At 36.3% G+C, this 24,653-nt stretch overlaps 2 protein-coding genes across 3 annotated transcripts; one reads left to right on the top strand and one right to left on the bottom strand.

The window, feature by feature from the left end:
- Positions 1-1,452: 1,452 nt before the first annotated feature.
- LOC111147738 (radial spoke head protein 4 homolog A-like) lies at positions 1,453-10,058 on the bottom strand. Its single transcript, XM_022503959.1, has 5 exons — positions 9,765-10,058; positions 6,474-7,214; positions 5,211-5,361; positions 3,989-4,106; positions 1,453-1,962 (listed from the first exon to the last, which is right to left on the bottom strand). The coding sequence occupies exons 1-5, from the start codon at positions 10,056-10,058 to the stop codon at positions 1,719-1,721; spliced, it is 1,548 nt and encodes a 515-aa protein (XP_022359667.1). The 3' UTR covers positions 1,453-1,718.
- A 1,188-nt stretch (positions 10,059-11,246) lies between these two features.
- On the top strand, positions 11,247-21,926 carry LOC111147613 (zinc finger with UFM1-specific peptidase domain protein-like). Of its 2 annotated transcripts, XM_022503770.1 has the most exons (5): positions 11,247-11,603; positions 12,022-12,187; positions 16,588-16,739; positions 17,782-18,002; positions 21,692-21,926. In XM_022503770.1, exons 1-5 carry the CDS (start codon positions 11,552-11,554, stop codon positions 21,737-21,739), a joined length of 639 nt encoding a protein of 212 aa, XP_022359478.1. In that variant the 5' UTR covers positions 11,247-11,551; the 3' UTR covers positions 21,740-21,926. The 2 variants fall into 2 exon arrangements, with proteins under 2 accessions (XP_022359478.1, XP_022359477.1); XM_022503769.1 differs by lacking the exon at positions 21,692-21,926 and having other exon boundaries at positions 17,782-18,847.
- Positions 21,927-24,653: the final 2,727 nt, after the last annotated feature.

Here is a 24,653-nt window from a genome sequence, read left to right as displayed (position 1 = left end):
GTCTTGATCCTGTGTCAGTCAGTCTTCCACAAATAGGCCAAATGTTTTGAAATACAGATGTGATTTTGTGACTTCCTAGTTGAGCCTTCATTGTTTCATTACTGGATAAAGTCCAGACATTCCACACAACCTGGGCCCCGCTTACCTCTTCAGGCTCATCTCCCACCACCCTCAAAGTTCTACTCCTTCCAGCCTAAAGTCCTTTGCCAAAAAACAGTTGATGCTGCCTCTGACCCATCTCCCCATAGTTCTCTACCTCTTGGAAATGCTTTCTGCAAGGCTCATGTCTGGATTAAATGCACATTTTAAGTATTTGATAGCAGTCTTTTTCAAAGTATAGATAGATCAGTGATCTGACAACTGCCAGTCCGTGACAAGATAATTACAGAAATCAGAATTGTTGTGATAACTTTATTTCACAAAATAGTGGCATTGGATGAGAATTTTTATTTTTAAATTGGTATGCCACAGACTGTGGGAAACCCTGTTCTATGGTACCCTGTGACATTTATATCACAATACCTGCTAAGTTGCAAACTGTTCTGATTTTCTATTTCCCTTTTCATATTTCCCTCCTTGAATGGATTCAGGAGCAATGCCTACTTTTTAATAGTAGTTTCAGAGTGCCTGACACATAGAGGCCTTAAAAAAAAACTTTTTTAATGAATGGAGATAATAACTAGTTTTAGAGAAACAGTAGTAGAAAAATAGTGGTCTGAAGTCTTTGGATATCCCAGCTAGCCATCTCTGTGCAGATCATTTTTCCCTAATCAGATCAAACCAATCTCTGTAGAATAAAGGAGTCAGACTGAGAACTTTTTTTTTTTTTTCAGTTTTATTTATTTATTTGTCAGAGAGAACACAAGCAGGGGGAGCTGCAGGCAGAGGGAGAAACAGGCTCCTGCAGAGCAAAGAGCCAGATGGAGGATTGGATTCCAGGATTGAGAACATTTTTTAAGAAGTAACAAGGCGGGACACCTGGGTGGCTCAGTTGTTAAGCATCTGCCTTCGGCTCAGGTCATGATCCCAGGGTCCTGGGATCCAGGCCTGCATCCAGTGTCTGGCTCCCCACTTGGCGGCGAGCCTGCTTCTCTCCCTCTGCCTCTCCCCCTAGTTGTGCTCATTCTCTCTGTCAAATAAATAAAATCTTAAAAAAAAAAAGTGACGAAAGTGTCAAAAATTTTGAGTGCTCGCAGTCTCTGAGCAGGTGATAGAATTATAAATCCTCTCCCCAGCAAAACAAAAAACAAGCCCTCCCACACACATACATACACAGTATTTGTGTACAGCTTCACAGACTGGTTAAAAATACATGCTCTGATTGAGGGACTATCAATAATTTTGGTCCCAGTACCTGCTGACAAATATTCAAGTCCCTAAGAGGATTTTGTGGATTACATCTTTTCATGTTTGCCATATTAGAAATTAAACCTAAGACTTCTTTTTTTTTTTTTTAAGAATGCACATTATTCTATTAGCTGTAGCCAACAGAACAGGAACGTGTTATTTAGCCTCTGAAGATTCCATTGAATGTCTTTCTAGAGGTACATATTAGTGGTTGAACATAAGAAATCCCAAACTGGACATTTTCAAGGAACAACATTTTGTACATGAATAGTTGCCAATTTTATGTAATTCTGTACTATATACTATATATGTAAAACCAAGAGTCCACACACAGTATATGTGTACCAGTCTCACACAAGGCTGGGCTGATACTATTCTTGGTCAGAATCATCGTCCTCATCTTCATCTTCCTCACTTTCTCCCATTTCTGCAACAGGAAGAACCGCTGCTTCCCTCGCAGCTCGGGAAGCCTGCTCTTCTTCCACGCTAGGATCATCCATTTCTGTAATTTCGGCCCCGCTGGGGTATTCTTGGTAAACTGGTGGTGGAGGTGGGGGTGTGTAGTTGTCCGGACTATATTTATGACCCCAGCCTATGTAGAAATTTTCAAACTTTCTATAAAATTTGAAAAGAAAGTTGATGATCATTATATCATTTTTCAGTAAGAAAAATGGATCCTTCTCTTCTGTAAAAGCTGATCACTCTCAGTGTTATGGTCCCATAATTTCAAAACATTACATTTTAAGTGCTAGGGATGAAAGAGCCCTCGATGATTCTTTTACTACAGGACACACTACTGTGATCCAAACCGTTTAAGCTGGCTAAGAGGTGGGCCAAACTGTCAACATGTACGCTACACCTAGACCACCATCTTTAATCATTTAATTGCTATTTTCAGAAAAAACAAAACAACTAATTTAAACAGTTACTCTTCAGCATTAAGAAGAACTAAAATGTTGCCAATTTAGCAAATTATTGGTATGGCAGACGGTGCTTGTGATTGGTTACAAACCTCTGTGTGGTTTTTTGGGCCCACATATACACAGTTGTCAGGCTTTACCTGGAAGGCGTCACAGGAAAACTGCTGTCACTGTGCCATACTTGATGCCCAGCCAGTGCATTGCAGTCTTTAAGGAAGGTTCTAGTCAAGGACTCTGACCCATCCAGCCTGCCATGCTCTTCACATAGCTGAGTTCCTGGCACAGCTGCCTTCATTCTAGGTCTTATCGGAGGCCTTCAGCAGAGGTCTTCAGGTGCCTCTGCTGAAGGCCTCCTTATGGAGTTTCAGAAGGGGGATACCTTAAAGACACTTCTCCCTACTCTCAGTACTCAGTGCTTTTTCACTTTAGCCCTTCCCCCTACCCTCTGCCAGCTTCCTGGACCCTCCAGGCCATAAAACTACAGAAGCCTGATATTTGGGGACTCCCCAGTGAGATGACCTTCCATCAGTGTGCCATTCCAGGAAGGAAAATGGGACAGGAGCAGTCAGAGTTTTCTCCTCCTTATATTGTCATAGTAAATGATCAAAAGCTCAACTCACTTTTGGCTTGTGGCTACAATGGCAACTCTCACATTTGGCAGCTCAGCTCTCTCTCCAGCTTAGCTGAGCTTCTGACACTGGGTTCTTAGATGAGAAATGGAAGCATAAGACAAATGGAAGTGTATGTTCTGGGTGAAGGATAAAAGGACATCGAGTATCCTCTTGATCCTAATTCTCTTGAATGTGATAGCTTAAATAATACATACTTTAAATTACTTTTTATCAAGATAGCCAAGAAAAATTATGTGAGATTCAAACTAAACACTGCATAGAACTACCTCCATTAATCCTAGAAAATAAGTAAGTCTATTGCTCAAATAATCAGAATAAAAACTATATTAGGACAGAAGTCTGAATTACTCTAGTGTTCTAAATTTGATGCTTCACTATGTAATATAAATGTTGTTTGACTGAACCTTACAGCACACACACCTGACATGCCAAGATGAGTTACCCGCCTTCCTCCTTCCTTAGCATTCCTGGCACCAGACTTGGCTCCAAAAACACATCACTGGAAAACTGGTCCAGTGAGAAAACAGCTTATCTGATTGTGGTGACATAGGTTCCCTGGGAGTGGTCAACTTGGCAACAGGAAGAAGCTCGTCCTAGGCAGTGACATTTTACCCACTGTGGAATCTGGGGACTTTATCATCTGCCTCCAGCCTCTTGCTCTCTATCTCAGCCCCATTTTAAGCTATGAAATGGGGGACATCTCTCCCCAGAGTAGTGATAAGAACTCATGGAGAAGATGTAAGTACAAGTGCTGAACATGACTTCTGGCTCATGGGCTGGTCCTTCCTAGGTATCTCTCCCCCAACCCCTTAATCTGGGTAGACTGCCCATACTCTTTTTTCCCCTCCCATCCTGGTCTGGGACCTCACTCCAGGTTATTGTGAGTGGCTCCCCTGAACAACCACCCAGGGCAGCCTTGTCTCTTACTCTGGGATTACTCTAACTGCCTCACCCAGGCTTGTGCATCACCTGGGGAAGCAGGTGAGGGAGGGAAAAAAGAAAAAAAAAAAAAAAACAGAACAGAACATTCCAGTGATAATTATAATTTCCAGCACTTAAATAATCCTGATAATGGCTTTGTATACTTACTTGCCATTGGAAAAGGCATATGCTCCAGGCCAAAGGTTGGATCTAAGGACGGCAATAGCATATTGAGGAATGAGAGTTGAGGACAGCCGTGTTGTCCAAGGTGGTATATTCTGGATTTCTGCAAACCAAAGAGAAATTCAAAAGTTTAACTCCTGTATAGACAAGGATATACTATGTATCAGACTTCTTTTTACAAATCTTAAAACACACAAATTTGACATATAAAGAAAAATCAAGCATCAGCAGCTTAACATAAAGTCAGAAGGATAATTTATGAACCCTGTGGAACAACAAATTTGATTATTTATATGCATGTATGTGTGCATGGGTGTGTCCATCTGTGCAACAGAAAAGTTTTATTAAGGGAGAGGAGAACTATGTGGTAGAGAGGATATTATTTAATGACCAAATAAAAGATCAAATTATTATTATGAAAGAGAACAAAGATTACAAGCAAAACTGCTCCAAAACTGAATAGGAAGAAACAAGTCTAGGAGGACAAGAGAGGACTTAAAAAACCCACAATACCTATGTGGTTAAAAAACCACATAACTAGGGGCGCCTGGGTGGCGCAGTGGGTTAAAGCCTCTGCCTTCAGCTCAGGTCATGATCCCAGAGTCCTGGGATCAAGCCCCACATGGGCTCTCTGCTTAGCAGGGAGCCTGCTTCCCTTCCTCTCTCTCTGCCTGCCTCTCTGTCAACTTGTGATCTGTCAAATAAATAAATAAATAAATAAATAAATCTTTAAAAAAAAAAAAACACATAACTATTTTACATGTTTATGGCTTTAGATTATGGTCTGCAGAATGCAAGACAAGAATGATACACAAGACAGCTGTCAGCATTTCCAATAAGAGCTGCAGCCAATTTACTTTTCTTCCCAGCATCACTCCTTCACCCTCTGTCTGAGAAAGTTGCTGATGAGGCCAGCTATATTCTCATTTCCCACTCTCCCAAAACACATGAAAGGGAAAGGGGATGAAATTTTGGCTCCCGTTCACTTTTAATAGGTTTCCGACTCCCATTTATTAATCATATAATATATACAGTATATTATACATACAAGCATAAAAACTATAATATATATGTATACTATATATAGTATAGCATATGTACATGAAAAATACACTACAGTATATATACTATATGTATTATATACACATAATATCTATATATGTATATAATATACATGGCATATATTATGTAGTTTGTGTAAAACTACCTATATCTTCAGAGATTGGTGTCAAAAGAGGAGGCCCCACTTCCTGTTCCATATACTCAGGCTCTTCTCCTTTTTCTTCTTCTTTTTCTTCATCTTCCTCTTCCTCCTCCTCCTCACTTTTTTGTATGGGATTGAACCAATTACAGCGACCCTGGAAATGAATATTGCAAGATTTAATAATCAAATGAGGACCTTAAAATATTGGACTATTTGTTTGGATTAAAGCGATTATTTGTAGGAAGTCCTACTGTATGGGAATCTCATCAATCACTTATGCATTCAACATCCCAAGTACAAGGTTTTTGATCTAGCTTATTTTGAGCAAAAAATGGTATAATTTATTTCATAAATTTGCCAACTTCCTAAAGTTACAGAACAGTTATATTTTGAAATCAGCAAAACCTTAGTAGAAAAAAATAATGCACTTTATTAATTTGTAACAAATAATTTATGGGAAAGTGGTAAGGTACTATTATTAGTAGCAAAAACAAATTTTTAAATGTGATAATAAAGTTAGGTTTGGAGTTATTTCTCATTTGAGTAACCCTCATCCAGAGACATAGAAGAGTCCCTCTTCCGTAGATCAAAGTGTAATGATTTTCTACCTGCAGATGTGGCAGAATAGCAGGTGATTAAGAGGATCCATTCTGCCCATTCACATGTGACTCTGTTTCCTATTAGCTATATTCCCTTTTTCATGTTTTCTAAGCTTTCTGCCTCGATTTCCCCATCTGTAAAATCAAGATAATATTAGTCTTCCATGCAGTTGTGAGGATTACATGAGATAATACCGATTCGATTAAGTGCTATTAAGAGTACCTGGCAGAAGGGGTGCAAAATAAATGCTATACAGCACTACCTGTTTTCGTTTTGGTTATAATAGTTTATTTTTCTTGGTATAAAAGCTCCATGTATTATAGAAATAGAATAAAAGAACTGTTCCCAAAATAGGAATGCACCTATCTATAGTTAACATATAAAATGCAATTTCACAACACACATTAATCTAAATCCTCACATAACTTGTCAAATTCTCCATAGAAATACTGATTTTATTTCTTTTTGGAAATAAACATTTGTTCAAAGATCCCAGATCTCCATGACTTGGCAATTTCATAGTCCTCTGCACTTTTATTTGATTTTTCAATGGTTTCTTTGTCTAGGATCTGAAGAACTTTGTTTTGTATATATCTGTGCATTGTAGAGAGAATTTAATAAAAATTTGCTGATTGGCTGATAGATTGAGAACTGAAAAACCCCTACCTGAGAGAGAATGTGTTGCACATGATGAACCCAATTGGAAAGGGATTCCACGAGATCGATCACTTGGATGCCTTCAAAATCTGGGTTTTCTTCAAAGCTATCTCGCCGGCCTTCTACCTCTTCCTCCTCCTCTCCTTCCTCTTCACCAAATTGATAGAATCCCAGAGGGCTGACGTGGGTCCCTGCTGAAATTCTGGCAATTTGTGCTCGTAAGTAATTGCTCTCATTTCCTGGGAAAGGTGGGTAGCTTACAATGGGAGTCTCTAAACGCCCAGTGAAAAATTTCTTGATCTTTCTTGCAGTAACAATTTGTGCAGGTGTAACCGATGGTAACTTCACCCATGGTCCTCCTGGTTCATTGCACACAAAATACACGTATTTGTTGGCCCCCGTTCTATTTTCCTCTTTTGGTATAACCTGTGGGGTCTTGTAAAACGTCCTTGGTAATTCATCTTCGTCATTTTCCTCAGCGTCGCTGTCTCCATCATCCCTCTCTTCAGTTACATCTTCGTCTTCTACGTCTTCTTCATCTTCTCCCTCGCGGAATTCTACTTCAGCTACAATATAATTCATTTCCAGACCCAAGATCTTGCCCCAGAAGCGGCATCTTTGGATTGGATGGGTGTCAGTAAGCTGCTTGAGGGCAAGAAATATGCGATAAGTCTCATCTGTACCCAAACCAACTCCAGCTTGTTCGAAATAAAAAGCTGACTCCATTACATTTGGGAGAGAGTTTTCTGCCTAGGGATAGAAACACTGTGGTTAATGTTAGAAACTGCTTGCTTCCTTTTTCCTTTTTCAACATCTTGGTATTAGCTCTACGTCTCTCCATGATGTCTTTGACATTTCTTGAAAGGTTTAGATCTAATAATTCCTGTATTCCAATTTTTCTCTCATTACCCAAAAATGTAACTTCTACTATTGTGTCTTATACTTACCAATATAATAGTTGCCTTGTTGTATGTGTGTATCTTAAGGATAATTTACTAGCTATTATGAATAATAAAAATTGAACATCTTTTTATAAAAAATATTTAAGTGGTCATAATAAAATATAATCTAACTCCCTATACATATTTAAAGAAAGTATATATATGTTTGCACATATTACCATAGTTTTCTTAGTAATAAATATTATGTACATATGATAAAATACAGGGTGAATAAAAATCAATATGGCCCTCTATATAGGGTAATTTATAGGATAAAAGGAAGATATAATAAAATAAGTGCTCATACATGACTTCTCTTGAAAACATAATTTAGTCAGGTGTTTGCCCCTACTTATAATAAATGCTTTTGGATTTACCATAAGGAAGAAAATAAAAAAATGTTTCTATAAGGGAAATAGAAGTGAAAAAGCAAAGTCTCAAGTGAACACTAAGAAAACATCTGTGAGAAAGTAGAGATTAACCTTAAGTAGGATAGGGATCACTTACAAATTTTAGATAAATTTAGACTAATTTTAGACCTTGAAGATAGAGAAACTGAGAGCACTTTTCTGTTGTTAAAAGTGATCTGCTCTTGTTTATATTATAATGTTGGTGTCAAAAATAAGCACAATGACTGTTTACAATCCTCATCTCTTTCGTGCTTGGCATTTGTGGCACCCCTCAGTATTTTTTTTCCTTTCTCTTTTTCTTTTTTCTTTTCTTTTCTTTCTTTCTTTCTTTTTTTTTTTTTTTTACTCGACTGTAGTGGACACACAATGTTACATTTGTTTCAGGTGTACCCATAGTGATTGGACAAATTTATGCATGTGCTGTGCTCACCACAGGTGTAGCTACAATCTGTCACCATATGACAGCATTACAATATCATTGACTGTATTCCCTATGCTGTGTCTTTCATTTCTGTGGCATTCATTTCAAAACTGGAAGCCTGTAACTCCCACTCCCCTTCACCATTTTGCCCTTTCCCCCTTTCTAGAAGCATTTTGGTGCTTCTAGACTTTGCAGGGAAGGGAGATGTCTAATTCTAATTGGGAGTCCATGATCAGGTTTCCCAGCCAGTTTTGTATCCAGTCCCAAGACGGGAAGCAGCAGCCTTCCAGACCCAGAGAGCCTCTACCCTCAAAGAGGAAGATGATCCTGGAAATAAGACTGCTCCACGTCTGAGGTGTTACTAAATTGAAAAAAACAGATTGAAAAAAAACAAAAACTCAACAGGTTTTAAAGTGTCTTCCATTTCATTATATATATTTTTTAACTTGCCACAATGGTAGAAAAATCTTTTTTGCTGAAATGATTCTGATGATTTTTTTTGTTCTATCTTGTTTATAAAAGGAAAAGAAATATACACACTTCTAATTATGTGACTTTGTGAAGGTTTCTTCAAGATATCACCTGCTCCTTCTGAGTACTCTGTATCCCACTGTGTCAGGTTGGTCTCCCCACAAAGGTTGTGGAGCCCTAGAGATTAATCTGCTGTCTAGATCCTTACCCTCCTATGTTTTTCTTGACTGAACTTTCTGCTGGTTTCTGAAAATATCTTACACCAAACATCAAATTTGCAAGTATACAGACAGATTTTAAGTGGTCTTAGTGGTAACACAACATGGAAGCTCAGTAGATGTATAGTATAAATCACTCGGTAGTATAAATTACAAGCATGCGGGCATTCAGGAAACAATACTTGATGCTATTTTTAAGATATTTGGAGCAAAAATTCCTGTGGTACAACTAATTTTATTCTTTCATGATAGCTTTCTATCTCTGACACCAACTTTCTCTGTAAATATTTTCAACACTTTGTCTATAGTGATTAAAAGAAATATTTTATCCCTCTCCTCTTGTATGATACCCCATTGATGTAATATGCACAATATCAAGATGTAATATGAGGAAGTCACCTTGGAAAAGAATCCAAATAACATTAGAGATACTTCCAGTTGCTCTAGTTAATTAAAGGGGCAGATAGGCAACTTGTTTTAAAGCCCAGCTTTTAACTATCTGATGTTAATTCATTCATTCAATAAATATTTAATAAGAAACAGCTTTAGACCCACATCTATACCAGGTACTTTGGAGAGTATAAAAGATAAAGGAATCACTTCCTCTGATATCAAGGAGCTCAACCCCACATACATATAACAAACAACCAAGCCTATGAAATACTAAATGCAATGTGAAAAATAAGAAACTCTAAACAAGGAAATGAATGGTGCAAAATGAGGTTGCAAACACTATTTAGGAAACTATGTAAGATAGTCCATAAGAATTTCAAGCCACACCCACTCATCTCAAATAAAACCCTAGAATCAAACTATTCAAATTGATAGCCATGACTTACTATTTCATCTTCCAGTTCTTGGTCGACTCCTTCCAAATTTCCCTGGAGAAAAAGAGCCTTTTGCTTCTCTGCTGTTTCATATATTGGAAGCATCTCATTCTCATTTTGGAGTGTATCTAATTTTTTCCTAAAATGTGCCATCTTCACATCTTGGCTGATACTTTCAATGATGTCCACAGCATTTTCAGGACGCTCATCTAAGACCTTAGTTAGCATATCAGAAAGATGATCATATCTACCAGAAAAGAGAAAATTCCAGATAATATGCATGTCAAACAGCTTTTGAAGAAGCATTACTTGCAGACTCAATTAGTTGGTTTCTAGGAAACTTCAACAACTCAAAGCCTTCAGAAATTTTAAGTGGAGAAATACAGTAACTGCATCACTGCCACAAAGAACCTACCCTAGAACTTCCCTTAGGAAATGCCTCCAATGTGATATGAATATTTAACTTACTAAAAGAAAAAATACTACAGCAACTAGATTTCTTGATTTGCTCCAATAGAGGCCACACATGCCATTAAATGGAGGGCTCCAAGTCCAAGTTTTCATTTTATTTTTCAGATTTTAATATAATGTCTGCATTTGCTTTATTTATAGTTCTTCCAGCAAGATATTGTCAGTATTTTTTAAGAATTCCAAACCTGAAAATGCCTCTGTATCAAAATATAAAATATAATTATTAGATTTTAATGCATAGTTATAGCTTTTAATTTGGAAGTTTTAATAATTTGTTTTAATAGAATGGCAGAAAATGAGGAAGTAATTCTTTCTGTAGACTTTTTATTCAACAGAGTAAAACCAATATCAGATCTTGTATTTTAATAAAAGACTTTTAATTACAACAAAAAATATTTTTCATGGCTGTCAAATAAGATATGCATATAAGAGTGTTAAAGTCATCTGTTACTGAGCAGTTTTTTTTTTGTTGTTTTTGTTTTTACTGAGCAGTTTTTAAAGGCAGGCTGTAAAGTACTTAGAAGATAATAGTGAATATTCTAGAATATATTAATTTTTGACCTCAGAGACTTAGCATTTGGAAAAAAAAATTAAATTTAGATATTTAAGTAATATCAGTTACAAAATAATTCAGTGAAGAAAATTCTTCTGTTTTCATATTTTGTGTTCAGTTTTAAATTGTTAGTGAACTCTCAAGTATTTATAATGAGCTTCTCTGGGATTTTAACACAATTTATAAATTCATGCTTATTATCTAACCCAGAGAATTATGACAATAAGTTTATATGACAAATTCAAGTAGAATCCACTACTGAGTATAAATCACATCATTGAAGCTTAGTAAACTGTAGTTTAAAACAGGACTTTAGAAATAATCTTTTGAATTGTCAATCTCAGGTTTTGTGGAAGATTTCTAACCTATATAATTATATAATGTGGTTGCTAAGACCATGTTACTTAGACAGCAAGGCACCATTGTCCTAGTATAAGTAATACACTAGTGTTAGGAAAACTTGCATAGTGGTAACAAGACATGAACTAAGGTTATAACAGTAAAAAGATAAAGAAGATGGAATTGACAGGATTTAGATGGGGCACTTGAGGAAGAGACTAATATTAGAAATATATGAGACAGCCATAAAAGATGATAGCTTATCCTTCTAAATCTTCTAAGTCTCTTTTTTATTTTAGGAATTATTGAAGCACTTTATAGATATTATCAGAATGCTGCTACAGATGTGAGGCGCGTTTGGCTTTCCACAGGGGTGGATCACTTTCATTCATCTTTTGGTGACAAAGGTTGGGGTTGTGGTTATAGAAATTTCCAGATGCTACTTTCATCATTACTACAAAATGATGCCTATGACGATTGCCTGAAAGGTATGTGAAGTATAATTCTCTTAACTTGTCTGCTGATACATAGTTGACCCTTGAAGAACATGAGTGTGCACTGCATATACATGGATTTTTTACAGTCTAATATAAAAGTATTTTCCTTATAATTTTTCTTTTTTCTTTTTCCTAGTTTTATTATAAGAATACAGTTTACAATATGTATAACATATAAAATACGTGTTAATCAACTCTTCATTTTATGTTTGTTGGTAAGGCTCTCCGTCAACAGTAGGTTTGAAGTTTTTGGGGGAGCAAAAAGTTATAGCAGATATTTGACTCTGCAGGCAATTAGTGTCCCTAACCCCTGTATTGTTCAAGGATCAACTGTACATATAATATGGAATGAAGTAATATATAGTACTTCAGTAACTGTCATGTAATATGTTTGCTTGTATAATTTTAGGTATGTCAATTCCTTGCATTCCAAAAATTCAGTCTATGATTGAAGATGCATGGAAGGAAGGTTTTGATCCTCAGGGTGCCTCTCAACTTAATAACAGGTTACAGGGAACAAAGGCCTGGATCGGAGCATGTGAAGTATACACACTCCTGACCTCCCTAAGGGTAAAGTATGTACCTGAAAACCCAGGTTAAGGTTATTGTCCTATATGGGAAGTTTTCCATGTTGTTTTTTTCTTTTATCAAAGGATAGTTAAAAAATAAAATTTAAGTGGCACTGAAAGGCTTATGCTAAAAACCAATTCAGTCCCTATCTCATGTTCTTCTCTATTCTCAAGTCTGATTTCTCAGAGGCAGCTGTTACTTCCACTGTTTCTGAATAATGTGCTTTCAGGGCTTTTCTTCCTTTTCTTTTCTTGGTTTATTAGTTTTAGACATTGTTCCATTTCCCTCACGTTTCCCACCTGTGTTCACCCTCAGTCCTTATAATTTGGTTAAATCTCACTTTTTATTTGCTAAAGTCAGAGTTTACATCATGACTGTATTAATATTATTCATTGCTAATTTTATTTACTTTCCCGAAAAGCTTTTAAAATTTTTCCTTGAGTTAAGAATCGTCTTTTCTTTCCTTTTTCCTCTTTGACTACATCATGGTCTCAAACTTTTTCACAACCTCCGCTTATGTAATCTGAGGCACTCCTATCCTGGACACTTCTTCCTTGAAGCTCTCTATTGTCTTTGCTCTGGTCTCCTAAATCCCCTTCAAAGCTATAACCATGTGGCATTTCTTCATTTTTTTCTTGAAGTGGAGCCTGGACTTTTTTCTGGATTCCATGTCTATCTTTTTTGGATTGTTCTCCTGCTTAAGTACATCTTTAATAAGCTTCCTGAAAAAAGGTGCCTGGTCCTTAATACTTAAATGATCATTTGGGTGGCTGTGTTATTCTAAATTTAAAATCATTTTCATATCAAATTAAGTTTTTGCTCTGTTAACTTATAGCAATCAGTGTTACTATTGAGAAGGTAAGATGTTATCTGATTTTCATTCCTTTTTGTATAACCTATTTATTTTCTCTGAAAGTTTTTTGCATCATCTCTTAGTCCTGCTATTATGAAATTTCACCATGGGGCTTTGATTCATTGTATTAGGCATTTGTTTTTCCTTTTGAATCTAGAATTGTGAGTTGTAAGATCCTAGTGTAGTGATTAAGAGCTTAGACTTCGGAGTCAGGCTTCCTACAACTGATTCTAGTTTTCCTGCATATTGGCTGGCTGTATGACTTAATTTGTCTGTAGTCTAGTCCCACCATTGATAAAAAGAACATGTAAATAGTAACTGCTCCATAGAGTTGCAGTGATATTGAGATGATCAAGAGCTTAGAACTATGGCTGGAATGTAGTTAGAGCTCAGAGGTTAATGATAATACAATCCCTCCATTTTCTTTGTTCTTCTTTCTGAACTTCTGGTAGTTGGCCACTGAACTCCTTTGACTTTTTAAGTTTATTGGTCATTTTTTTTTTTCTCTTTGCTTTTTGTTCTACTATGTAGATTTTCTCAGCTTTATCTCCCAACTATTTTATTGAAATTTGTATCTTAGCAATCATGTTTTTAATTTTAAGGGGTAATTTCATAGCATCATAGTCTGTTATGGTTGCAAATTTTTTCCCAACATTTTCTTTCTTTCTGTTCCTTGCATTTTGTGGGTTTTTTCCATGTTAATTTGTTTTCACATCTATTTATTTTAGTCTTTTGAAGTCTTTCTTCTAACTTTTTTTTAAGTCCTTAGTTGTCCATTCCTAGAGTGAGGATGAAGCACTAAAAGATCAGCGGTCCTATAGGATTACTTGGAGCTTGCAGATAAGCAGACTCCATTTATAGAGTTTTGGGTGGAAGCTTGCTATTTGTTTGGGGAACTCCAGAAATTTTAATATAGGTAGAGATCTTTTCTTGGAGCCATTCAGAGAAGAGTTCTCCACTCTCGTGCCTGGAGCTCCTGCATTGATGGAGTGGGTTAGTTAAGCAGTAATTTGCCTTTCTTATGCAAGTTTTCAATTCCTTTGACGTTATAGCCCCATTACTACTCTCCCCAATAACTAGTGCCTCTGAGCTTCCAGCATCTCTTGGATTTTAAGACAATTGTCTGTTTTTTCCATTCACTTTTATGTTTCCTTTTCTGCTTTTCATTTCCCAAAAATACAGGACAATTTGGGCTGTCTCCATTCTCTTTGTCTTTGGCTGTTTGAATCATTTTCTCCTTCAGTATGATGATGTTGGGCTTTCAAGAGGGAATGGAGATAGATGCTTAAGATCATTTTTAAGGGAAAGTTTGCCTTTAAGCTTCATGGCTCTGTTTTCCTTTATATTTGTTTTATATCATTTTTATCACATTAATTGATTAGGTTCAGAGGTAAAACTATTTCTTAAGTTTTAAATAGGTAAACTTTGGGGGTGCTTGGGTGGCTCAGTTGGTTAAGCGTCCAACTCTGGATTTCAGCTCAGGTCATGATCTCACAGTTGTGAGATTGAGCCCCACATGGGGCTCCCTGCTCAGTGTGGAGTCTCAGCTTGAGATTCTCTCTCTCTTCTGCCCCTCTACCTTCCTCCACTCATGCTCTCTTTCTCAAAATAAATAAAATCTTTAAAAGAAAACAAATAGGAAAACCTTGTCTAATAAATTTCTTGAATTATTTAAATCAAAAGGACTTTTAATGTCTTCTAACTTTACTATTTCTTCTTTTCTTCTTGCCAGTCTGTTCACATTTTCAGATTACATCTATATATCATATACTGAATTTTCAAATAATATTTAAGGAAAAGAAAATATCTGTCTAAAATACCTGGTAATATCCAGCTTTTTCTGTTGGTGCTTGAAACAGTTTAATTTTTTAGTAAAGCCTCTTTAATACTGTGCTCTGAATTTGTTTACTACTTGTTTAAATGTCTTTCACTCTCTGAGTTATATTTGTAGGTACTATTCAGATTCTAAATCTAAATATGCAGTCAATTTCTAACCTGAAAGGTACCTGCTTTTTAAAAAATTTATTCAGAAGTTCATTTCAGTGTTTAAAGCTCTATAGTAGGGACACCTGGGTGGCTCGGTTGGACGTCTGCCTTCGGCTTAGGTCATGATCCCGCAGTCTAGGGATCGAGTCCCACATTGGGCTCCTTGCTCAGCGGGGAGCCTGCTTCTCTCTCTGCCTGCTGCTACCCCTGCTTGTGTGCGCTCTCTCTCTCTCTCTCTCTCTCTTTGACAAATGAATATATGAAATCTTAAAAAAAAATTAAAATTAAAAAAATAAAACTCAATAGTAATCAATTGAAAGTTAGCCTCAACACTAAACTTGCTGAGGCTAAGGATAGCAACCATTATAATTTTAGTGTATTGGGAGACTTTTTTTGTCAAGAGAGACAAGGAAGGACAGGATATCTGTCCTATACTTTAAAGTGAAAGAAAAACTTTTTAATTGCTATTGCTTATAACCGAGCTTTTTTTTTTTTTTTTAAGATTTTATTTCTTTATGAGAGAGAAAGAGCATACATGCACAGGTTGGGGAAGGGCAGAAGGAGAGAGAGAATCTCAAGCAGACTCCTTACTCAGCAGGGAGCCTGACATGGGGCTTGATCCCAGAACCCTGAGAGCATGACCTGAGCAGAAATCAAGTGTTAGAACGCTAACTCACAGAGCCACCCAGGCGCCCCTTGCTTATACCTGACCTTTTAAAAATAGTTGCTGAGAACTGTCAATAGTGCTTCTGGTTAAAATAATTTGATTTATTCAAGGTTGACTTCCTCTGTGGAAGGAATACCACTGTAGTCTAGTGCCAAGTAGCAGATAGATAGATGTATAGATGGAAGTCCATACAGGGTTTTTTGAGATCTTTGTAGGTATTCTTTTCTTGTCTGTTATTGGAATTTGTGAGAGCCAACAGGAAAAATACTCAGGATATTTTTGATAGATGTGAATGGCTATTGTGGAATTAAAATTAGAAGTCAGCTTCTAATTGATCATCAGGTTTAGAGAATTTAGAATGAAAGTTGTGTCTCACATTACATGTAGATGACTTTTAAAAACCAAGTATGGTCCTTATTTACTGTTCATGGGGATTATGTGTGTCAGAAAATGTAACTTTTAGATCAGTGATCAGTCTTATGAAATTATTTGAATAATTATTTCGTCATAAAATGACATTTTTCTGGATACATAATGGAGCTTATATTTATTTTCTTCTTAAGAAAATACTGATGAGATGGGGGCACCTGGGTGGCTCAGTGGTTAAGCCTCTGCCTTCGCCTCAGGTCATGGTCTCAGGGTTCTGGGATCGAGTCCCACATCAGGCTCTCTGCTCTGCAGGGAGCCTGCTTCCTCCTCTCTCTCTCTCTCTCTGCTTGCCTCTCCGCCCACTTGTGATCTCTCTCTGTCAAATAAATAAAATCTTTAAAAAAAAAAAAAGAAAATACTGATGAGATAAAATTAGTTCTAAATTAAAATTTCTTTGTATTTGATGACTCAATTGGTGAAAGTTTTAAAAACTCTTCTACAAACAGTCCATTTTGTTAATTTTTTTATAGGTGCCACATAGTTGATTTTCATAAGTCAACTGGTCCTTTGGGTACACATCCTCGTTTATTTGAATGGATATTGAACTATTATTCTTCAGACCGAGAAGGGAGTCCAAAAGTAATGTGTACATCTAAACCTCCAATCTATCTTCAGCATCAAGGTTGGTATAACTCATAGATAATAAGTATAGCTTATACCTTTACAGGAAAACTAATTGACTTTTGCTCTTTTAAGATTCAGGTAATAGGGAAGAGGAGAGTATTGTGACATTAGTCTGATTTTCAGAGCTACATTGTCCTTATGATTGGTACCTTCCTGGGTAGTGAAGGGTGCTATCCCTTATATTATTTCAGGGCCACCCAGTTCACTCTTCTGTCTTGTTCATCCCTTACTTTTTTAGGTCTTCACCTAAGACTTCAGTGAGGCCTTCCTTGATCACCTTATTTGAAATTCCATCTTGTTATCCACCCCTCACTGCTGGCATTTTCTGTTTCTCTTCCCTGCTTTATTTTTTTGCTTCTAACATAATAATATGCTTATTTATTTACTTTGTTTATATTCCTTCCTTTTAGAGTGAAAACTCCATGAAGGCAGGAATGTTTGTTTTATTTGCTTCTGTATAAGCTAACTGCTTGGAATAGTACCTGGCACATGGACATTTGATAAATTTTGTTGAATGGATGATTTGAAGCAACAGAAATAGGAGAAGTAAATGTTGGGAGTTTCATCATTTAGGAATACATGCTGTAAAAGTTAAGCCCTTTCCATTGAAATTCTAGTATATATAAATTTACTTTTGTTAACCTTTTGGATTCATGAGAGTTTTTGTTCTGTGGTAGGTAATTTTCAAATGCTTTCTTGTGAGATAATTTGGATAAGAAAGATCAAGGGATTAGGAAAGGAAAACTAAAATAATATGGCACAGTAGACACAGAGTTTTTTGTAATGAAACTTTTAAGAAAAGAAAAATTGAGTAAATGAAAACTGAAGGCTAGGAAATAGAACTAAAACTATTGTGTCTTCAGAGAGAGAGAGTACCTGTTACAGGGACTGACTGTATTTCTATTCTAAACACACATGTGCACATACTGCAGAGAATATATATACTGTGTGTGTGTGTATGTTCAGTAACATGTCTATATGTATAGCAATAGATAGGACACATACATATATAGCTGGTTTTTTTGGTTTTTTTTTGATAGGTCATAGTCGCACAGTTGTTGGAATTGAAGAGAGAAAAAATCGAACATTATGTTTACTAATATTTGATCCTGGATGTCCTTCTCGAGAAATGCAGAAACTGTTAAAGCAAGACATGGAGGCTAGCAATCTCAAGCAACTTCGGAAATTTGTGGGAAATTTAAAACATAAGCAATACCAGATAGTGGCAGTAGAGGGTGTCCTTTCTTCAGAGGAGAAAGTTGTAAGTATCTACATATTTGATTATGTGAAGCTTGAACAAGTTGAACTTACAAGTTTAAGATTTTTAGTTAAAATCAGTGTTATCCCTTTGTATCTCATTCTGCATTATTTTGGTTTTGTATCATTTAATTTCTGGAGTGGACATCTTTAAATTTCAAATACTACCTAATGACTTTCAAATACTTTACTCAGCTTCATAAAAATGTTTAATCTTATATAATGTAATTGTTAATGCCAGGCAAATGATGAAAAATGGCAACATATGTGGTAAGAAAACCTAACTCAATCCCAGGAGACCTAATGCGTATTGGTCTTAATAATTATGGTTTATTAAGTATGATTCTTATAATTATTGTGGCTCTATCTTACACATCTGCAGTTACTGGATATACGACACAGTTCTAGAATTTAACTTCATACAGTTGCCTCTTTATCCTTTACAGTTAAGTGGTGACTGGTACATTCAGAAGAATTTCTAGGTATAGAAAACCCTCCACTTGGTATAAACTGAAGTTACATAATGTTATATCAATTCTAGAAAATACAGTTCTCAGTATCTTAAGAAATTTCCCTACCAGACTACTCCACATGATTTGTTTCCCTCTGAGGAGAAAAGAGAGGACTAGAGAGGAGCGTTTATGAAGAGTAATAGGATTACAAGAAAAAGCACTAAAATCACTTGAAATGAGAGAGAGAACTAGAGTTCATCTTTTCAGCCTTACAACTTGGACTATAAAGGTGAAGATTGTTTCAGAAGTTCTTCAGTTAATTACATCTTAAAGGTTTCTTTGTTGTGTATAAATGCCAAAATCACATTAATTTTTGCACCCTATCATTGATTTGGCTGCACAAAGTTAGAGAGTAATTTTATTTATTTATTTAATTTATTACTTTTAAAAAGACTTATATTTTTATTTTATTTTTTAGAAGATTTTATTTATTCAAGAGAGCATGCGTGCACACATAAGCAGGGGGAGGGAGAGGAAGAAGTAGGCTCCCTGTTGGGCAGGGAGCCCCAAGTAGGCCTCGATCCCAGGATCCTGGGATCATGACCCAAGTGGAAGGCAGTTGCTTAACTGACTGAGCTGCCCAGGTGCCCCTATATTTTTATTTTATTTTATTTTTAAAGATTTTATTTATTTATTTGTCAAAGAGAGAGCACAAGCCAGAGGAGCGGCAAGCAGAGGGAGAAGCAGGCTCCCCACTAAGCAAGGAGCCTAATATGGGACTTGATCCCAGGACCCTGAGATCATGCATGACCTGTGCCAAAGGCATGCGCTTAATCAACTGAGCCACCCAAGCGTCCCTATATTTTTATTGTAATTCCAGTGTTGTTAACATACAATATTATATTGGTTTCAGGTATACAATGTAGTGATTCAGCAATTCTATACATTATTCAGTTAAGGGTTCTCTTAATCCCCTTCACCTAGTTTACCCATCCCTGAACCTACCTCCCCTCTGGTAGCTATCTGTTCTCTATAATTAAGAGTCTGCTTTTGTTTGTTAGAGGTTAGTTTTAGTAGTTATAAATGTTCATCAGCAGAGCATAGGTGAGATTAAATATTATCATGGAGCCTAGCTGAACATTTTAGTTGTTAACTTTCTGGTTTTGGAAACTGAGACATTGGTGTTAGTAGAATACTAAAAATGTAATATGCTACTGTACTTTTTTTTTTTTTTTTTTTGAGTCATGGAGGGTAGCTGTGTCTTTAACCAAAAGAATCAGGACTTGACTAACTGTATAATACCGCCAGATAGAGAAGAAATAACAATATGATTAGTGATTATAATTGTAATATTAATAAAGTAGTACTTTATAATGCTGGCTTTGTATTAGGCACCATCCTAAGCATTTTACACAGATATTAACTAATATAATCTACCCCATAGTGTAGGCACTATTTTACAAATGAGGATACCTAAGTTCAATAAGTTGTTATATTTCTAAAGTCATGCAGCTGCTAAGTTATATGAGGCAGGATTCCAGTTCAGTCCATCTACATCCAGCGTCCTCTATATTGCTTCTTCTGGGAGGATACAAAGTCTCATCATTTCATGTTTGCTAAGTAAGCTTATATGTGAACAATTCACTTTTATTGGAAAGATAGGACAGTATATTTTGAAAAACGAAAAATCATCAGTTAATATTGTTTCCATATATCACTTGCAAGCCCAGGGTTTTGTTTTTTCCTTTTTTTTTTTAATCACTGTGTCTTATAGTTATTCTGCCATTTTTAACAATGCTTTTATACATTATAGGAATTCAGCAAATACTGATGTATTGAGTGATCTGCATATCACCAGATAGAAACTTGCGTCTGTAACTAAGGGCGCATTAATGACTTTACTTTTTATTTCAGGTGGTGGTTTTCTTATATCTCATTTTAAAATATCTTTTTCCTCCTAAGTGATAACTATAATTTTAATTGTAGGAATTTCAGAACAAATTTGGTATTTTAAAGTATTGTAAAATGTAGATATTTGTAACTGCATCTTATGTTTTGTTCCTCATATTTGGAGTTAATTAATTATATTTTAATAATCATGCAGCTCTTACTCAAGGAGAGGAATCGGTTTTCACAAAACTGTTTTCATCCTGGCAGCTGTCCTGTAATTACCATAATACATTTCTACCATAAATATATTTTGAGTATCTAATAATTCCAAACTGTTACAGATTTTGGACCACTTGTTTAGGTGAAAGGATTTATGCTGGAAGGTATCTCCTAATACAGTTCAGTTGTAATGGATACAAACCTATTTAATAGCCATTCTCCTCAATTCTTTTTATGTGTTGACATGTTGTAGTTAAATTGTATCACTGCATTCTTTGTTTTCCATTATGTAATCCTTGTACTCTTAACTTGATTTAACTTTGTTTTAAATTAGCTTGGTATAATATGTCTTGACTTGTAAACACAAGTTGTGAAAATGGAAGAAATGTTTAAAAGTCTTTTAGGGGCACGTGGGTATCTTGGACAGTTAAGCATCTGCCTTCAGCTCAGATCATGATCTCAGGATCCTAGGATCCAGCCACCCTCCCCTCCCCTTCCTCAGGCTCCCTGCTCAGTGGGGAGTCTGCTTGTTCCCCTCCCTCTTCCCCCTTCTTGTGCATGCCCTCTCTCTCTAGGTCTTTAAAAGTGAAATTTTTAAGGCCATAATGAAGGAAATAATTTTCTTAAAGATTCTCTGTTCACAGCCCTCTCTCTCTCCTCTGTGTTTATACATGTCTCTTTCTGACTGTGAGCCATCATTTTTACTTTGACTCATTATTCCTTAAAACATAGAATTTTCTTTTTACTTTTTTCTGTTTTGTCTTCACCTGGTATTTTGTTTAATTTCTTTTTTTTTTTTTTTTCTTTTTCTTTTTTGGTTTGGCTTTAAAAATGTCTGTTTCTGGGGTGCCTGGGTGGCTCAGTTAAGCATCTAACTCGCTCTCACACAGGTCTTGATCTCAGGGTCCAAAGTTCAAGCCCCACATCGTGCTCCACTCTGGGTGAGGAGTCTACTTAAAAAAAAAAAAAGTTTATTTCTAATTTTCTTAAGTTTGAAGTTGTAATTTTTCTTAAGGAATTTTCATTATCTTCAAAAAATTTTCTAGATTTTATTTTTTATATTAGATAATTAATATAAATTCTAAATAATGGACTTCTTAAAATTAACAGTTCTTTAAAATTCCTTTTCAAGGCCAGGAGACAAGCTTCTCAAGTCTTCACAGCTGAGAAGATTCCTTGAAGAATTAAGCATTTCAATGATCATGGAATTTTACTTTATTTTCCAAATTCATATGTTGAAGTCCCTAATACAGCTATGAACCTAAATTATTTAAATATTCAACTTATAATTTAATGTCTAAAACATCTAAATCATACCTCAAGTACCTCACTGTTTAGTAACTATTTCAATAAACTATTTTGTTTGCATTATGAGTTCTGTGTTTCCTCATATCCTCATATTCCTCATATGTGTTAGAAACTGGTTTTGTGTAGTAGTCCTATATAATATTTATTGGGTCCTTCTGTTAGGTATCCTAGTATTTTTCCATTTTTAATTAGTGTAATCTTCAATTCTGTGAGACAGATTTTGTTAGTCCTGGAAGGAAGCTGCAGCTCTGCAAAGTTTATAATTCACCCAAGAAAATGATTGTAATCAAGGGTATGAACCCAGGCTGTCTTACTTCCAAGCTCTTACATTTGAGCATTCTGCTTTCTTTTGTTATAAAACGTATATAATGAAATTCCCTCCTCATCACTTAGAAATTACCTTAATATTTAACAGGTATAGTTCTAAAAAGAGGTTTTGCTTTTGTTAAATATTTATACTCTTACCCATGCAATTGTGAATTAGAACCTATGTTTCACATGTCCTGTAGGAAGCAAACTTTCAGATTCATGTTGGATGTGTCAAGTAGGGTTGCAAGCAGGAATCCTACTTTGGCCAATTTGAGCAGAAGGGAATTCATTGAAGGATCATCAGAAGCTCAGAGAATACACAGGTAACTAGGAAACTGTTCTGGAACAAAGGCGATTCTGGAGGCGAGAATGTGGTCTGATTTATAGTGGAACTATCTGGTTAGGAGCCAAGTCAATTGTCTCTGTTCAAAATTCAGATTCTAGGGCGCCTGGGTGGCTCAGTGTGTTAAAGCCCCTGCCTTCAGCTCAGGTCATGATCCCAGGGTCCTGGGATCGAGCCCCGCATCGGGCTCTCTGCTTCGGTGGGGAGCCTGCTTCCTCCTCTCTCTCTGCCTGCCTCTCTGCCTACTTGTGATCTGTCTGTCAAATAAATAAATAAAATCTTTAAAAAAAAAAAAAATTCAGATTCTAGAAAGGCCACATCTGATTGGCATGAGACTATGCCATGGGATAGAGGCAGTTTCTTGAAATTAGGGTAGATAAGGAAATGGATATTATACAACAACAACAAAAAGCAACACGATGAAAAAAGAACATACTTGAATAAGGTTTTATAAATGTTAGCTACTCCATCAAATAGTAAAAGCTGCACTCCCAAGAGTGAACAATACTGCCAATTGGAAAATTCTGGAAGTCATCTTTCCTAATACTCTATCTCTCAGACAGGTAACCTATGTTATCTTGTTTCTACTTTAGATCTACTTTACAGATTTCTACTTTATCTTGTTTTGTGCCATCGTTACCTTTTATCTAGATAATATAATAATCTCCTGACTGGTCTCCCTGTCTTGATCCTGTGTCAGTCAGTCTTCCACAAATAGGCCAAATGTTTTGAAATACAGATGTGATTTTGTGACTTCCTAGTTGAGCCTTCATTGTTTCATTACTGGATAAAGTCCAGACATTCCACACAACCTGGGCCCCGCTTACCTCTTCAGGCTCATCTCCCACCACCCTCAAAGTTCTACTCCTTCCAGCCTAAAGTCCTTTGCCAAAAAACAGTTGATGCTGCCTCTGACCCATCTCCCCATAGTTCTCTACCTCTTGGAAATGCTTTCTGCAAGGCTCATGTCTGGATTAAATGCACATTTTAAGTATTTGATAGCAGTCTTTTTCAAAGTATAGATAGATCAGTGATCTGACAACTGCCAGTCCGTGACAAGATAATTACAGAAATCAGAATTGTTGTGATAACTTTATTTCACAAAATAGTGGCATTGGATGAGAATTTTTATTTTTAAATTGGTATGCCACAGACTGTGGGAAACCCTGTTCTATGGTACCCTGTGACATTTATATCACAATACCTGCTAAGTTGCAAACTGTTCTGATTTTCTATTTCCCTTTTCATATTTCCCTCCTTGAATGGATTCAGGAGCAATGCCTACTTTTTAATAGTAGTTTCAGAGTGCCTGACACATAGAGGCCTTAAAAAAAAACTTTTTTAATGAATGGAGATAATAACTAGTTTTAGAGAAACAGTAGTAGAAAAATAGTGGTCTGAAGTCTTTGGATATCCCAGCTAGCCATCTCTGTGCAGATCATTTTTCCCTAATCAGATCAAACCAATCTCTGTAGAATAAAGGAGTCAGACTGAGAACTTTTTTTTTTTTTTCAGTTTTATTTATTTATTTGTCAGAGAGAACACAAGCAGGGGGAGCTGCAGGCAGAGGGAGAAACAGGCTCCTGCAGAGCAAAGAGCCAGATGGAGGATTGGATTCCAGGATTGAGAACATTTTTTAAGAAGTAACAAGGCGGGACACCTGGGTGGCTCAGTTGTTAAGCATCTGCCTTCGGCTCAGGTCATGATCCCAGGGTCCTGGGATCCAGGCCTGCATCCAGTGTCTGGCTCCCCACTTGGCGGCGAGCCTGCTTCTCTCCCTCTGCCTCTCCCCCTAGTTGTGCTCATTCTCTCTGTCAAATAAATAAAATCTTAAAAAAAAAAAGTGACGAAAGTGTCAAAAATTTTGAGTGCTCGCAGTCTCTGAGCAGGTGATAGAATTATAAATCCTCTCCCCAGCAAAACAAAAAACAAGCCCTCCCACACACATACATACACAGTATTTGTGTACAGCTTCACAGACTGGTTAAAAATACATGCTCTGATTGAGGGACTATCAATAATTTTGGTCCCAGTACCTGCTGACAAATATTCAAGTCCCTAAGAGGATTTTGTGGATTACATCTTTTCATGTTTGCCATATTAGAAATTAAACCTAAGACTTCTTTTTTTTTTT

Source organism: Enhydra lutris, unplaced genomic scaffold (assembly GCF_002288905.1).
Source record: "Enhydra lutris kenyoni isolate GAN:26980312 unplaced genomic scaffold, ASM228890v2 scaffoldscaffold17, whole genome shotgun sequence".
Lineage (NCBI taxonomy): Eukaryota > Metazoa > Chordata > Mammalia > Carnivora > Mustelidae > Enhydra > Enhydra lutris.
This window is presented reverse-complemented; position numbering and strand designations above follow the sequence as displayed.